The 14,233-nt window shown below is 43.3% G+C and overlaps 1 protein-coding gene and 1 pseudogene across 1 annotated transcript in view; both read right to left on the reverse strand.

Annotated features, from left to right (window-relative positions):
* Positions 1-1,806: 1,806 nt before the first annotated feature.
* LOC117500957 lies at positions 1,807-8,282 on the reverse strand (annotated as a pseudogene).
* Positions 8,283-8,966: 684 nt separating this feature from the next.
* Positions 8,967-14,233, reverse strand: part of lck (LCK proto-oncogene, Src family tyrosine kinase) — a 41,136-nt gene continuing 35,869 nt past the window's right edge. Inside the window, exons 11-13 of the mRNA XM_034159582.1 lie at positions 11,331-11,484; positions 9,623-9,754; positions 8,967-9,520 (exon numbers count right to left, since the gene is read on the reverse strand). Coding sequence (XP_034015473.1) covers positions 9,318-9,520; positions 9,623-9,754; positions 11,331-11,484 — 489 coding nt within the window. The 3' untranslated portion in view covers positions 8,967-9,317. The remainder of the gene's footprint in view (positions 9,521-9,622; positions 9,755-11,330; positions 11,485-14,233) is intronic.

Genomic DNA, 14,233 nt, shown 5'->3' on the forward strand with positions numbered 1-14,233 from the left:
TGTTTTAACGTTTGTGAAACACACACTGTTTGTACTCGCTGGTTTTATTCATTGTTTACATTTGCACTGAAACAAGGCCGACACTAAAAGTCGTATTTATGTTCTAACTCTACGTTAACAAACCGTTTTACAGCAGAAACAGGGCGGGGCTGTTGATGCGTCTGTAGCTGTGCTGGAAAAAAGGTCACATGATGTCAAATGGTTTGATCCCAAACCGCAGCCGCCAAACTGCTGCATCCTGCGGAAAACGGGTAAGACCCTTTGGCTGTTCCCTTGTTTTCATTCAGCCGCCACAGCAAATCAGGTGGACCTGCGTGTTGAATTGGCACAAGTTTTACGCTGGATGCCCTTCTTGATGCAACACCACAATGTGGCAGGGGTGGGGCTTGAACTGGGAACCTTGTGCACTGAAACCGAGCACACTAACCACTTGACCACCCCTACCGGAAATCATCTTAAACCAAACGTTCAAATCTGTGGTTTTTGTCAGGGCGCTGCCGTCGGGTCATTGAGCAGTTATGGGTAAAAGCGGTAACTTCTGTCTCCGTTTGTTTATGATGCAGATAAAAATGATCATGAGACAAATTCCAACATAAGTTCACCATCTGTTGAGGAATTTTGTCAGAAAATGTAATTTTTCAATCACTTCCGGAGGCACGGTGGCTTAGTGGTTGGCACTGTTGCCTCACAGCAAAAAAGTCATGGGGTCGATTCCCACCTGTGGCCTTTCTATGTGGAGTTTGCATGTTCTTCCCATGTTTGCGTGGGTTCCCTCTGGGTGCTCCTCCCTCATCCAGAGACATGCAGGTTAGGTGGACTGGAAACTTTAAATTGTCTGTAGGTGTGCATGCGGGTGTGACCTCACGCCCTATGAGTGCTGGGATTAGACAGGCTCCAGCCCCCGGTGACACTGAACTGGAGTAAGCGGTTGAAGGTGAGTGAGTCCCGATTCAAAGCTGCAGTGGAAAAGTTCTACAACATCACATTCCAAGCTGGAAACTCCACTTAATGTCATAATGTGACAGACAATAATCCACAATAATGTTTTACTTTCATGATCAATTGTTTCTGTCAATCATCAAAGAAAAAGTTAAACCTTTTGTGTGTTGCAGCTCGTTAAAAAAATGATTTGCTTCTTTGTTATTTTGCATCATGTTTGGTTTTAAGATGTTAATCCTTCAGATCTTTTTTAAAATCATTTCTATAAGGGTTAAAAAGTAGATTAATCACCACATTAACTGATATGGGAACAAGTTTGTTGCTGCTCAATCTCATATCAAAGTGCAATTTTAAGCAGTAGAAAGTATGTTGTAATAAATTAAGTGTTTATAATATTAATGTATTTGTTGCTGATCGAGCAGCCGTGGAGCTTCCATCAAACATCCAGCAGGTGGCAGTCATGTTTACAGTATGTTACATAAGCCAAAAGCACCTTTTTGCTGATTTGATGCATCAAAGCTCACAAAAGTCACTTTATCTTAAATATTTGCACTTTTAATTTGGTGAGTTTAATAAGTTGAGATCATTTATTGTTTTTAAGTTATGGTAAATGGACTGCATTTATATAGCGCTTTTCCATCTGCATCAGACGCTCAAAGCGCTTTACAATCATGCCTCACATTCACCCCGATGTCAGGGTGCTGGCATACAAGGCGCTCACTACACACCGGGAGCAATAGAGGATTAGCAATAGAGGATCCCCGCCTTCCAGTCAGGCGGGGATTTGAACCCATGATCTTCTGGACTCAAGCCCAACACCTTAACCACTAGACCATCACCTCCCCTATGGTCTTAATAAACGGGAGGCGACAGACTTGCTGCAGGCCGACGGCTTTTCAAAGCCCTGAAATCTGAATTTGTTGTGCGTCTTATTAGAAATAGAACTATTACTTTTGACCGGGACGTAGATAAACCAAACTTATATTTTTCAAGGTAAAAAGTTTGTAAAAACAAGTTACGTTACGTATTTAATTAGAGGCACGGAGGTTCTTGATCAGTCTGTTAATCGGGCTTCATCACTATAATCAATTAATCAATACATGCTGGGGGCGGGGGGTGTCTGGTTTTATCTGCAGGTGTAAAATTCCAGAAACCCACAACCCGGCACTAATTTCCATTATTGTCGTAAAAAAAAAAAAGACGGTCAGAGCTTCTTCACAGGTCTCGGTGTGAATTTCATCTCATGCGTTTCAGCAGCGTTTGACCTTTTGTCCAGATTCGCTGGAGACGGATCAACAGCCCTGATCGTAAAGGAACCAGAACAATCTGTAACCATGGGACCGGTCCGCCGCCGTTAAACCTCATGCACATTCCATCCGCGGCTGGAAAGATGAAGCTGAGTCAATGGACCAATGTTCCGAGTATCCTGGATCGTCCAGAATGCTTCCAAGCCTCGCGGTAACCCAATGGTTCAAAACCAAAGCCTTTGTCACGCCATTGTGGCTATGCTAACGTAGCATCAGTAGCCACGAGCCAGCTGTAAGGAGTGTCCACCGCCCAGACTCCCGGCTGAGTCTGAAGTCCAAAGTCACCAGAGTTTGACGTCCGTCAGCTCCACGTCGCCCATGATCTCCAGCTGGTCCACGCTGCTCAGGTCCTGGACCCGGTGTCTGAAGTCGAACAGGTGGGAGCCATTTACCGCCAGCTTGAACTGGTGCGGCTGACACAGGATGAGGATCTGATCATTAAAAAAAAACAAAAAGACAAACGAGGATTACGGCAGATTGTTCTCCACACAGGTGACCCAAAAATTTCTATTAGTGCCCACAGAACCGCCGTGTCAACGGTGCATCGCTCCCTACCTCAAAGTACTCCCCCGAGGAAAAGGGGAAGAAGGGGGCCTCCCGCTCCTCGTGACCCCATGACCCGCTCAGATACGAGTTCCGGATGAACACGCCCGACTTCATGCGCGGGTTCAGGTGAAGCGCAATGTTCTCCTTCCTGCTGTTACGAAGGTTCACCGTGAAGCTGGAACAAAACACACATCATGTCAAATTAGGGGAGACTGGGATTTAAGTTCCCCGAGTTATTTATTTAATTTGTCAAAACCAGAAACTAAACTTGCTGTTTTGCAGACGAGTTCCAGCAAAAGCTGCTGAAAGTCAAATATAAGATAAACACTTGTCATTCAGCTTAATCGTGATTTATGGAAAAAGATGAGATGGCAATTAAATTATTAGTTTCAGTTCCTATTAGCACGTGGATGTTTGCCTTGGAAGCCAGTTGGATATTTAATTTACTCATGTCATGATAAATGCTTCAGCTATGAGCCTGGTGCAGTTAACTTGAAGCCTTTAGCTAACAGATGTTATCGCGATTTACCAGCATAAACGTAGCAATCATCCACCACCACGGGTTTGCTGTCGCTGAAAGGGGAAGTTGAACGTTTTCAATCTAGGCTCTATCTTTTTACAAGTTTTGGCATTATTTCCACTCAGAAAAAAAATTATTAAATCTGCGCAGAATCGATTTAAAATGCAAATACCATCACAGGTGAACTGGCTACATGATGTAGTAGCTGTACAAGGCAAGCTAATGCCACTTCTCATCACCACTGAAAAGGCAGTAATGTCACACATACCTTGCTAAATTTGAAGAAACATTTTAAAACATTATATAGATGCTAACCTTAGCCTCGCCATCGTCCTCTGGTGCTGCTCTCTGCTGAACATTTACAAGTTGAGCGGCTCATTCTATAACATACTTGAAAGTGGCTAACCCTAGATTTTAACAACCCCCACCCACCACCAGTGTTCAGCAACCCTGTTTGAGGCTACATCATTGCGAAAGATCGCTAAAACATAACTTTGTGCAAATTTAAGACCCTGAGACAGAAACTGACACTGTTTTGAGCAGCGCCCTCTAGTATTCAAAGATATAAACATTACCACAACCAGCCTGTGTGAGAAGCAACCCTGGTCTCCCCTACCAGTGAGTGAGATGTTCTTGAAGTTGCTGGGGAACCTTGGGGCTGGTTCCTGGTTACCTGTGAGGATAGGAGCTGACTTGGCCTTTGATGGTGATGTGCCGTCCGGGGATCAGACCCTTCAGGATGCTTCCTTTGTACGGGAGACTCTGAAACGCCACAAAGTACACAGGGATTTATACGCACACAACAAATACCTCATCATCACTTTTGTAAAATATTCTGTTTTAATCAAACTGCACTTTCAGTGGGATGACAGTTTACAGACACTGAGATGAAGTTCTCATGGAAGAGTCTAGAAACAATGGAATTAAGTTGGGTTTGGATAATTTGGGTTTAACTGTACTTAAAGGCCTAACTGAAGAACCAGCACCCCCTTGTGTTTAAGAACAGGAAACAAAAATTTTAAAGAACACAAGAGTTCTGAATCTCATAATAGTTCAGTTCCTCCTTAAGATCAATTTCTGAAAGACTCATGGTTCTACAAGCAACTGGCAACTTTTTTTGTTGTTTTTTTTTAAAGCCACAGTATGTATAATTTATTGGCGTGCATTAGCATAAACAGAATATTGCATCCATAACCATCTGTTCATGGGTGCATAATTATGACCAACAAGGAATCAGCAAGAGTTCATAATCTTAGAATGACTCCTTTGTATCGATATGGGAGCCCCCTGTGGAGGCCGCCATGTTGGTCCAGGAGCTGTAAAGGGCCATACTTTCTCCAACTTTCACATGTTATAGCTGCAACCAGAAGACTGAAGTGGGAAAATCAGTAGTTTCTCCATGAGGCACCATCTACTGGTTGCTAGTGCAGGCTAACACATTTTAGAACGCTCATTTTTGAAAAAACAGAGGATCATGATCACAACACAGACCCCCATCACCAAAGAAGCAAAAACACCAAGGGAAAGAAAATTGTCTGGTGATGGTGTAATACAATCTGCAACCTGAACACCAGATGGAGGTAAATCCTACAAACTGTAGCTTTAAATGTTTTTTTTTCCCTCTCTGCCACTCGACTACTGTTAGGTTTCTAAAAGGATTATATAGTGATTTATTTGCCAAACAAAGGGATCATTGAGGAGCTGTGACGTTTCAGTCCAATCACAAGATTATTTTAGGCAGAATAATTTCACCTTGATGATGCAAAAGAGAAAAACTCACCAGGTCACCTGATTCTGAATATATCGCCTAAGAGGGAGGGAAAAAAAAAATTACATTTAGAAACAAACAAGTCTGTCTTCCGGAGAGTCGTTCGTGGCGCGTGATGTACTCACAGAGTTTGGGATGTAGCCGATAGCATACACCCGCACTTTCCCAGAAATTGAAAAGGTATCGACCCTGTTCAGCGGCACTTTGTGCATGTATTCCAGCAAGTGAGCACCGTTTACCGCCACCTGCAGGTGAAGAAGTGTATATTACTCTCCTGATTCTCAGGTGGTGCTTCCGCCCGTTTCTGGGTCACAAACCAAATTTGTAACCACTAAAGAAGATGGGGGTGGGGGGGGCATAAACCCCAAACCCGACCTTGAAGACGTCTTCTTGCACCAGGATGATGGTTTCGAAGGGTGCACCGCATTTATAGGGCAGCTGGTGCAGCGTCTTCCTCGCTGGTCCAGGTCTCCTGCAGCAGGGAGCTGCAGACCACGCAGGGTGGGCCATCGAAGCGAGCGCTAAAGCGGAGCGCAACGTCAGAGCGCGGCTTCGTGCTGCAGCCACACGACAGGTCAATGTGGAACCTGACAGGATATTAAGAATCACATTAGGTGGGCAGGGTTATCAAGCTGTGTGGTGTGACTGACAGGTGCGGTGTTCCTCAAAGATGTGATTCTGGTTCCTCGTTAGATGTTTGATGACAGCGTACCTGTCGGCGTCCGGGGCCACGGCGCCCTGGATGATGATGATCTCGCCGGGCTGCAGGACTCCAGGTATTGGCCCAGTGTACGGGAGGACCTGAGGACAAGATGTCAAACAGTGACACCTACAGGCTGAGGAGCAGAAATGAACTGCACGCATCCGATTTACTGACTGTGATCGATTATAGAAATGTGCTTATTGATGATGTGACATTATTGATCTGAAGTTATATTTGAGCAGCTATTGATCACTGATGACACCAGTATGATTATTCATAAGATGTTATATTTTATTGAACACTTACTGACATCAGTACATGTTACTGATCAGTTAAACCTGAGGCTGTATTGATCACTAACATCAGTACATATTACTGATCATTAGTTATATCTGAGGATGTATTGATCACTAACATCAGTACATATTACTGATCATTAGTTATATCTGAGGATGTATTGATCACTGACATTAGAACACACTGATCAGAACTTATACCTAAGTGTGTATTGATCACCAACATTACAACACCCATTATTGATCATTAGTTATATCTGAGGAACAATTGATCACTGACTAAAATCACTATCAACATATAAGTCATATACAAATTATACACATAATGCAGGAAAAAGCCATTAGACTGATAAATAATGCAGGATATAGAGATCACACAAATGAACTCTTCTTAAAAATGCAAGTTCTAAAATTTCCTGATTTGATACAGTTTAAAACAGCACAAATAATATTCAGAGCAAGAAACAATTTACTTCCAAATAGTATCAAGGATTTGTTTTCAGAAAGAGATGGGTAGCATGATTTAAGAGAGAAACTCAATATAAAAAAAACAGCATATCAGAACAACTTTAAAAAGTATGTGTTCGGGGTAAAATTACGGAACAGCTTAACAGATCATTTAAAGTAAAAACATGTTTCAACTTTTGTGTGACTTTCTTTTTTAAATTATTTGTTCTTTTTCTTTCTTGGGTGTGTGTGTGTATGGGGGGTGTAAATCTTCTATTGTAATAATACTATAAGTATAAAGTAATAAAGTAAGTTTATACTTCCGCCTGCTCCTTTTCAAACAATGTGAAGATGTAAATACAGTCAGCTTTGCTAATCAGAGATCATGTTTGAAATGAATGAATGAATAAATATTATTGATTATAATTTGTTATCCAAGTTGATCATAAGTATTGCATGAGATTATATTGATTACTAATCATAATACATTATTTCTGGAAATCTATTACTTATTGATGACATTAACACATATTGTTGATCATAAGTTAACTGTTCGGATCTATTTGTCACTTGTAACTTCAGGAGGCTTACCGATAGGTTCCATGTGTCGATGTATTGATCACTGATGATGTTTTTTTGTTTTTAAGAGGTTCTTACCGGGTTCAGGATCGTGTGTTTGGCGTTTGCCACCGACATGAAGCTTCCGGTATCAAATTTCAATATGCAAAGAAAATAAACTCTACGCAGTTCCGGAAGTGTACCACCTATTTAAACGTTTTTAAATTAAACACTGACGATGTCGAAGGCTGCAGGAATCTTCTCTACATCTGCACGTCTGACCACGTGATCAGGTCAGCTGATCGGACACGGAAACAAGTCCACTCGTTTGCCCTTCAGAATAAAAGCCTGGATTTGTGATTAGTAATGAGGTCGTTTCGTGGCTGATTTTTGTTTTTGCCCCAAATCTACAAACTCCAGAATCAGCCCTGATTTCGATTTTTTTTTCACATATTCCCGAGTTCTGTTCACTAAACAAACAGTTTTTGATAAATGTGACTCTAATCTGATCTCGCTGAATTTGAAAAATAAGCAGTTGCCCTTTAAATTGGAGTTCATGTTTACACTAAACAAACGATAATGATTTTGTTAAAATCTGATTTTTGTCTTTTTTTTAAATGTATTTCTTTAAGTAATATTTTTGACTAAACCCATACAGTTAGAGTTTATAACCAGGCGTGCACGTAACTGGTGTACGTGCAACTAACAATAAATGATGTGCAGCAACACGGAGGAAACGCTTTTCTGACAAGCTGTCCCTGTCGAGAAGCGCTTTGCTCCTGTTCTGCTGTGCATTTTATTATTATTATTATTATGGGGCAGCACGGTGGCTTAGTGGTTAGCACTGTTGCCTCACGGCGAGAAGGCTGTGGAATCAATTCCCACCTGTGGCCTTTTCTGTGTGGAGTTTGCATGTTCTCCCCGTGTTTGTGTGGGTTTCCTCCGGGTGCTCTGGCTTCCTCCCACATCCAAAGACTTGCGAGTTAGGTGGATTGGAGTCTTTAAATTGTCTGTAGGTGTGTCTGTGTTTGTTTGTCTGTTTGTGGCCCTGTGACAGACTGGCGTCCTGTCTTGGGTGTACCCCGCCTCGCGCTCTATGACTGCTGGGATAGGCTCCAGCCCCCCGCGACCCTTAATTTTACTAAGAGGTTGAAGATGAGTGTGTGTTATTATTATTATTGTTATTATTAATTAGTATGTATGAGCACTAGTTATGTGCACATCTGCTTATAACATTATTCACCAGTGTTGGAGAACTCGGGGCGGGGGGGTGCAGGTTTTCCTGGTGTCGGCCATGGTGTCAGAATATCATGAGTCAAGCCTTCTGGTTATGACATTACCAGAAGGAGACACATGGGGACTCTGAGGTTGGAGACTCAGACTTTGGGGTTGGAAACTCGGATTCTGGGGTTGGAGACTCTGAGGTCGGAGACTCGGACTTTGGGGTTGGAGACTCGGACTTTGGGGTTGGAGACTCAAACTTGAAGGTCCAGAGATGTTTATCATTTTACTGTCTGTGTTGCATCTTAGAATGGACCAGAAGCTTCTTAAAGATTGGTGACCTTCACCTAAAAACAGATCACTAGTCCTTCACTACTCATGTTGACATCAGTGATAATTATGAGATACTGTAATTATCTCTAAGCTTTGGATGCATGTACTCTGTGAAATATGGTGAATGAGTGAGTCCATCACCTCCTGTTTTTCACATAACTCAAAAACTATAAATGCATTCATCTTAACTCACCAAGTTAAAAGGACAAAATGAGAATAAAGATGCCATGCAAAACTGTAGATTTTTTAAATCTAAAATGGAGACAGACACGTCTCATCTGAGATGAATAATAATAAACTCAGAGGTTCTTGAAGTCGTACAACTTGTTCCACATCTGCACCATTTTATAAAGAAACATGAGGGTTTATTTTATGTCATGAAGGAGTTTATGAATTTAACACAACAAGCAACATGTATAATTTTGTGAGTTTGCTGTAAGAACAAAGTGAGTAAAAATGCAGTGAGCACATATTTACATCCTAATAAAGAACATCAGGAGAGCAGCTTCACAGGGCGACGGGTTTGTGCATGTGTGTGGTTCTGCTGGTACTACTGTCCAGCCGGTACCGTCCGCAGGTCAAAGCTCCACAGAAGGCCACGACATGATAAGTTCCATGCAGAAGCAAAGTAAAGTCTCAGTGTGTAGCCTCTTGGTAAACTCAATGTCTCTGTGGTCCCTCAAGGTTGATCTTGGTACTGACGCTCTGTGGCAGTGAAGAAATCCTCCAGGACGCTCCGCAGGTACTCAAACGTTGGACGGTCCTCTGGGTTTTCCCTCCAGCACAAACCCATGATGTTGTAAAGACCCTCAGGACAGTTGTCAGGTCTCGGCATCCTGTAGCCATGCTCCAGGTTCTGCATGACCTCCGGGTTTGACATTCCTGCACAAATCGAGCAGTAAAACCGTCAACACTGAGTTCTGATTCTGAAAAGTGTTCTTGGTGGACTGTGAGCTGTGAATGAGTGAGAGGATGAGTCCTGACCTGGATACGGAATGCGGCCGTATGTTACGATCTCTGTCAGCAGGATCCCAAACGACCAAACGTCAGACTTTATGGAAAAGGTGCCGTAGTTGATCGCCTCCGGAGCCGTCCATTTGATGGGGAACTTTGCGCCTATCAACAGAACGTATTTTTAGTCTTAAAAAGTCACTACACGAAAATCTTGACGCCTCTTTAAACAACATGGAAGAATCCAGAAACTGGTGGATGTCTGTGTTTCGGGACCTTCTGGTTTAATCAGCAGGAAAAAATCTGAAGAATGAAACCAAGGTTTCAGAAACCACCTCTAAAAGACTCATGGCCTCACAAACCACTTTACATTTAATTGTATAAAAATATAAGAAGTTAACAAATGGTTGTCCCAAAGGTCCAACAGAAACTAGAGAACTGATGATTTGAGGCACTTTGAGCGCTTTGAGGCAACTCTGTTGTGATTTGGTGCTATATAAATGAAAATAAATTGAAATTGAAAATTGATGATGGAGGCATTAGATGGACATGCACCATCATCCACCTTCATGATGGTGCTCAAGTTATCAGTGAGGAAGCCAATAATCCAACCTTGAGCACCAGGACAAATACAAAGACATTTAAGTCCATTTTGTTTGAATTGCTTCCTCTGTGATCAATGACGGTCACAGTGACGGAGCGTTGTCTTGATCATGTCACATTTCCATCTAATGCCTCAAACTTAATCAGTTCCTGAGTTGTCATCCTGAGGTTCTGTACAGGACTGTACAGTTGCTCATGGTACCACGAATCCTCTTGAGATGTCTCCTCAGGAGGAACCTGACTGGTGGAGATCCAAAATTTCATCTGGAAGCCTTGACTAGATTTTTTTTTTTCCTTCTTTCGTTCTTTAAACAGAAGACAGTGGTTCTTCATTTATGCCCTTATAGTCGAGAAGATACATTTAAAATGTCATGACGATTGTGCCATTTATGGTCAAAACACCCAGGTGTGTGTGTGTCTGTGTGTGTAAAATAAAAATTATATATTATGCCAACTTCAATTTTTTTTAAATAATGAAAACGTTGTTAGATATCACACCAAGCTCTCTTTTAAATAATTAAAAAATAGATTATGAATGATGCAAAGCTTAATTTGAATTGATATCTAAATTTGTAAGAAAGCAAGACATTTAATTTTCTAACATACTGAATTCATTCCAATCACAATTACATTGATTTAAAACAATAAATAAAAATGGGGTTAGTATGGTATCTAATTTTTAAATTCAATATCAAACAATGTGTGTGCAAAATTTGGTGTTTTTTCCATACAACACACAATCCTCTCACATATCTGACCCACGATCAGTTCTATCCAAAAGTTCCCCATTGAATCCCCATTTATTCCAGTGATTAATTCAGAGGCTTTTAAACAGACATTCTGACTAAACGAACACGTGGTTTAATAAAAACAGTTTGAAAGTCTTCAGCCAACTTGCTGTGTCTTATATTTCTGACCGTGTCACAATAACTCTGACTTTCTCTCACATGAACACATTCTCACTTTATGAAAACACTTAACAAACTTCACTATCACTCACTCACTCACTCACTCACTGAGTGTGACAGTGAACTGAGTCTGTGGAGGGTTTTGTTTTTTGTAACTGACACCAACAGACTTTGTGTGTCTTAAAGTGGCCCCCAGTGGACCCTGGTGCTGAGTCTGGAGCGGATCTCACCCTCTCTGGCTGTGTACTCGTTGTCCTCGATGAGTCTGGCGAGTCCAAAGTCGGCGATTTTACAGATCAGGCTGTAGGACACCAGGATGTTTGCGGCTCGCAGGTCTCGATGGATGTAGTTCTTCTGCTCAATGAAGGCCATGCCGTCAGCCACCTGCAGGGGGCAGCACATGCACATGGTAAGCCTCTGTGTGTGTGCGTGTGTGCGCGCTGCAGGGAGGATCCACTTCCACAGGTCCGGTCTGGACCACAGACATCTGGACTCTATTCCACTATTCCACATCTGTGCACCTGCAGCGCATGCACGCATTGATACTGGGTGTGTGTGTGAATATTTCATCCCGTGGGGTCAGCGGTGCAGCTTTCATACCACATGTGTGTTTTTGGCCATCGTGGAAGCTCGGGTTCACGTGTGTCTGTGTGCGAGTTCGATTCCGCTTGTCAATCCGCTGTGGCTCAGGTTACGTGCACAGCGTCCGTGTGCACCTCAGGCATAAAGAACTTTTGAATTTGAGTTTATGTCTGAAAGCTTTTCAACACAGTCACTGAACGTCACCGTTTCTCAGTGACTTCATTTTTGGCGTAAACACAACCTTTACCATGTTTTGGCCACGCCCCCACCGTAAATATGGGCAATCAATACAAATTATTGGCAGTGTTACAAAAGTGAAACTTCTCTGTGAATCAGTGGATCCTTGTCATTTGATTGGTGCTTTGTATGTCACGTGACATGGAACGCTTGTGCCATTTGTGTTGTGTTGTATTTAGCGTTCAAATTTGGCTCCATATGTTTTGTACCATTGCACCCTGCGACCACCGCCCACTAGTGGGGGCGGCGTTTAGCTAAACAGTGGAGTTTGTTTTTTAGGGGACGATTTGAAGGAGCTAATTGATGCAGTCATGCAGATAATTAGTTTATTAGTTTATAGCAAGAGCAAAAAAGAGTTTTTTGCCTCTACTGGTGGTTGGCTCTCACTGCGGTATTGTATCACTTCCTGTTCCGGAGCACAGCGGTGTTTTGCTGTATCTGTTAGCTGTTTAATCTGCGCAGTTAGATTGATCTAGTTACCTAGATAACGATTTGTTTCACAGTGTAATCTTCACGTGCCTTAACTAAAGCACTCGCTCTGCTGAATCACCTCTAAATTATTTACACGTTATTCACTTTGCGTGTTTTTAGGAATCCGCTAGCTTAGCGCAGCTACTAGCTCTTAGCCGGTTTAGCATGGCGGCTTCTCCTGTCTCTCCCGCACTTTTCTGCTCTGGGTGTGAAATGTTTAGTTATTCCTCGGCCTCCTTTAGCAGTAACGGTACTTGTAATAAGTGTGGCTTATTCGTAGCTTTGGAGGCCAGGCTGGGCGAATTGGAGACTCGGCTCCGCACCGTGGAAAATTCTACAGCTAGCCAGGCCCCTGTAGTCGGTGCGGACCAAGGTAGCTTAGCCGCCGTTAGTTCCCTTCCAGCAGATCCCGAGCATGTTGGGAAAGTGTAGTGACACGGACCCACAACAGGGGGCGTAAATGAACGGACAATGGAAGGAGTTAAATTAGAACACTTTACTGTTGTGAATGTCACAACCAAACACAGCAGATTACAGAATGTACACAAGTCAATTAATAAAGGTGTTGTGTGGGCAGGCTCGATGATAGGAGACGCCCGTCTGGAGACGAACCGGAACCACACGATTTCCACCGCCACCGAACCCGAGGGATACTGGAGCCGCCAAGTCCCGAAGTCCCCAGGTGGCCACCGTCTCGGCGTGTCGGATCTGGTACTGCTGGCAGAAAACAAAGACAGTCAAGTGTGGGTGTGTGTACACCCAGTAACAATCCTGGTGGGAATTCCACCTCCACCTCTCACTCAATATGTGCTGCAGCGATCCCTCAGAGGAAAAAGAGTGCCGTCCTGCACAGCCTCCACAAACTAAGGACCGGTACTCCTGCAAATCACAATAGAAAGATTTAGAAAATACCAAAAAAAAGGCTGAGGATATTACCTCTTGATGAAGATGATATCTCGGCAATGTGGTGGAGGTGTCTTCCTGCTTTTATTCCAGATGTGGAGTAGATGATCAGTGACAGCTGTCATGGTTGATGGGTGACAGCTGTCACCACGGCTTGTTCCTGGAGGCGGCAGCGCACTCTCGTGCCTGAAGCCCGCACTTCAGGCAGGGCGCCCTCTGGTGGTGGGCCAGCAGTACCTCCTCTTCTGGCGGCCCACACAACAGAGCAGCCAGCAAAGCAGGCCGACTGGGTGACTGTGAGGAGGAAGCGTAGCCCTAAACAGAAGCCCCGTGTACACCGCCAACCCGTTCACATTTCTAACCGTTTTTCCCCACTCGGCGACACACCCGCCGAGGAACAAACTCTGGTTATTGGCGACTCTGTTTTGAGAAATGTGAAGTTAGCGACACCAGCAACCATAGTCAATTGTCTTCCGGGGGCCAGAGCAGGCGACATTGAAGGAAATTTGAAACTGCTGGCTAAGGCTAAGCGTAAATTTGGTAAGATTGTAATTCACGTTGGCAGTAATGACACCCAGTTACGCCAATCGGAGGTCACTAAAATTAATATTGAATCGGTGTGTAACTTTGCAAAAACAATGTCGGACTCTGTAGTTTTCTCTGGGCCCCTCCCCAATCGGACCGGGAGTGACATGTTTAGCCGCATGTTCTCCTTGAATTGCTGGCTGTCTGAGTGGTGTCCAAAAAATGAGGTGGGCTTCACAGATAATTGGCAAAGCTTCTGGGGAAAACCTGGTCTTGTTAGGAGAGACGGCATCCATCCCACTTTGGATGGAGCAGCTCTCATTTCTAGAAATCTGGCCAATTTTCTTAAATCCTCCAAACCGTGACTATCCAGGGTTGGGACCAGGAAGCAGAGTTGTAGTCTTACACACCTCTC

The sequence above is a fragment of the Thalassophryne amazonica genome, chromosome 19, assembly GCF_902500255.1.
Source record: "Thalassophryne amazonica chromosome 19, fThaAma1.1, whole genome shotgun sequence".
Classification (NCBI taxonomy): Eukaryota; Metazoa; Chordata; class Actinopteri; order Batrachoidiformes; family Batrachoididae; genus Thalassophryne; species Thalassophryne amazonica.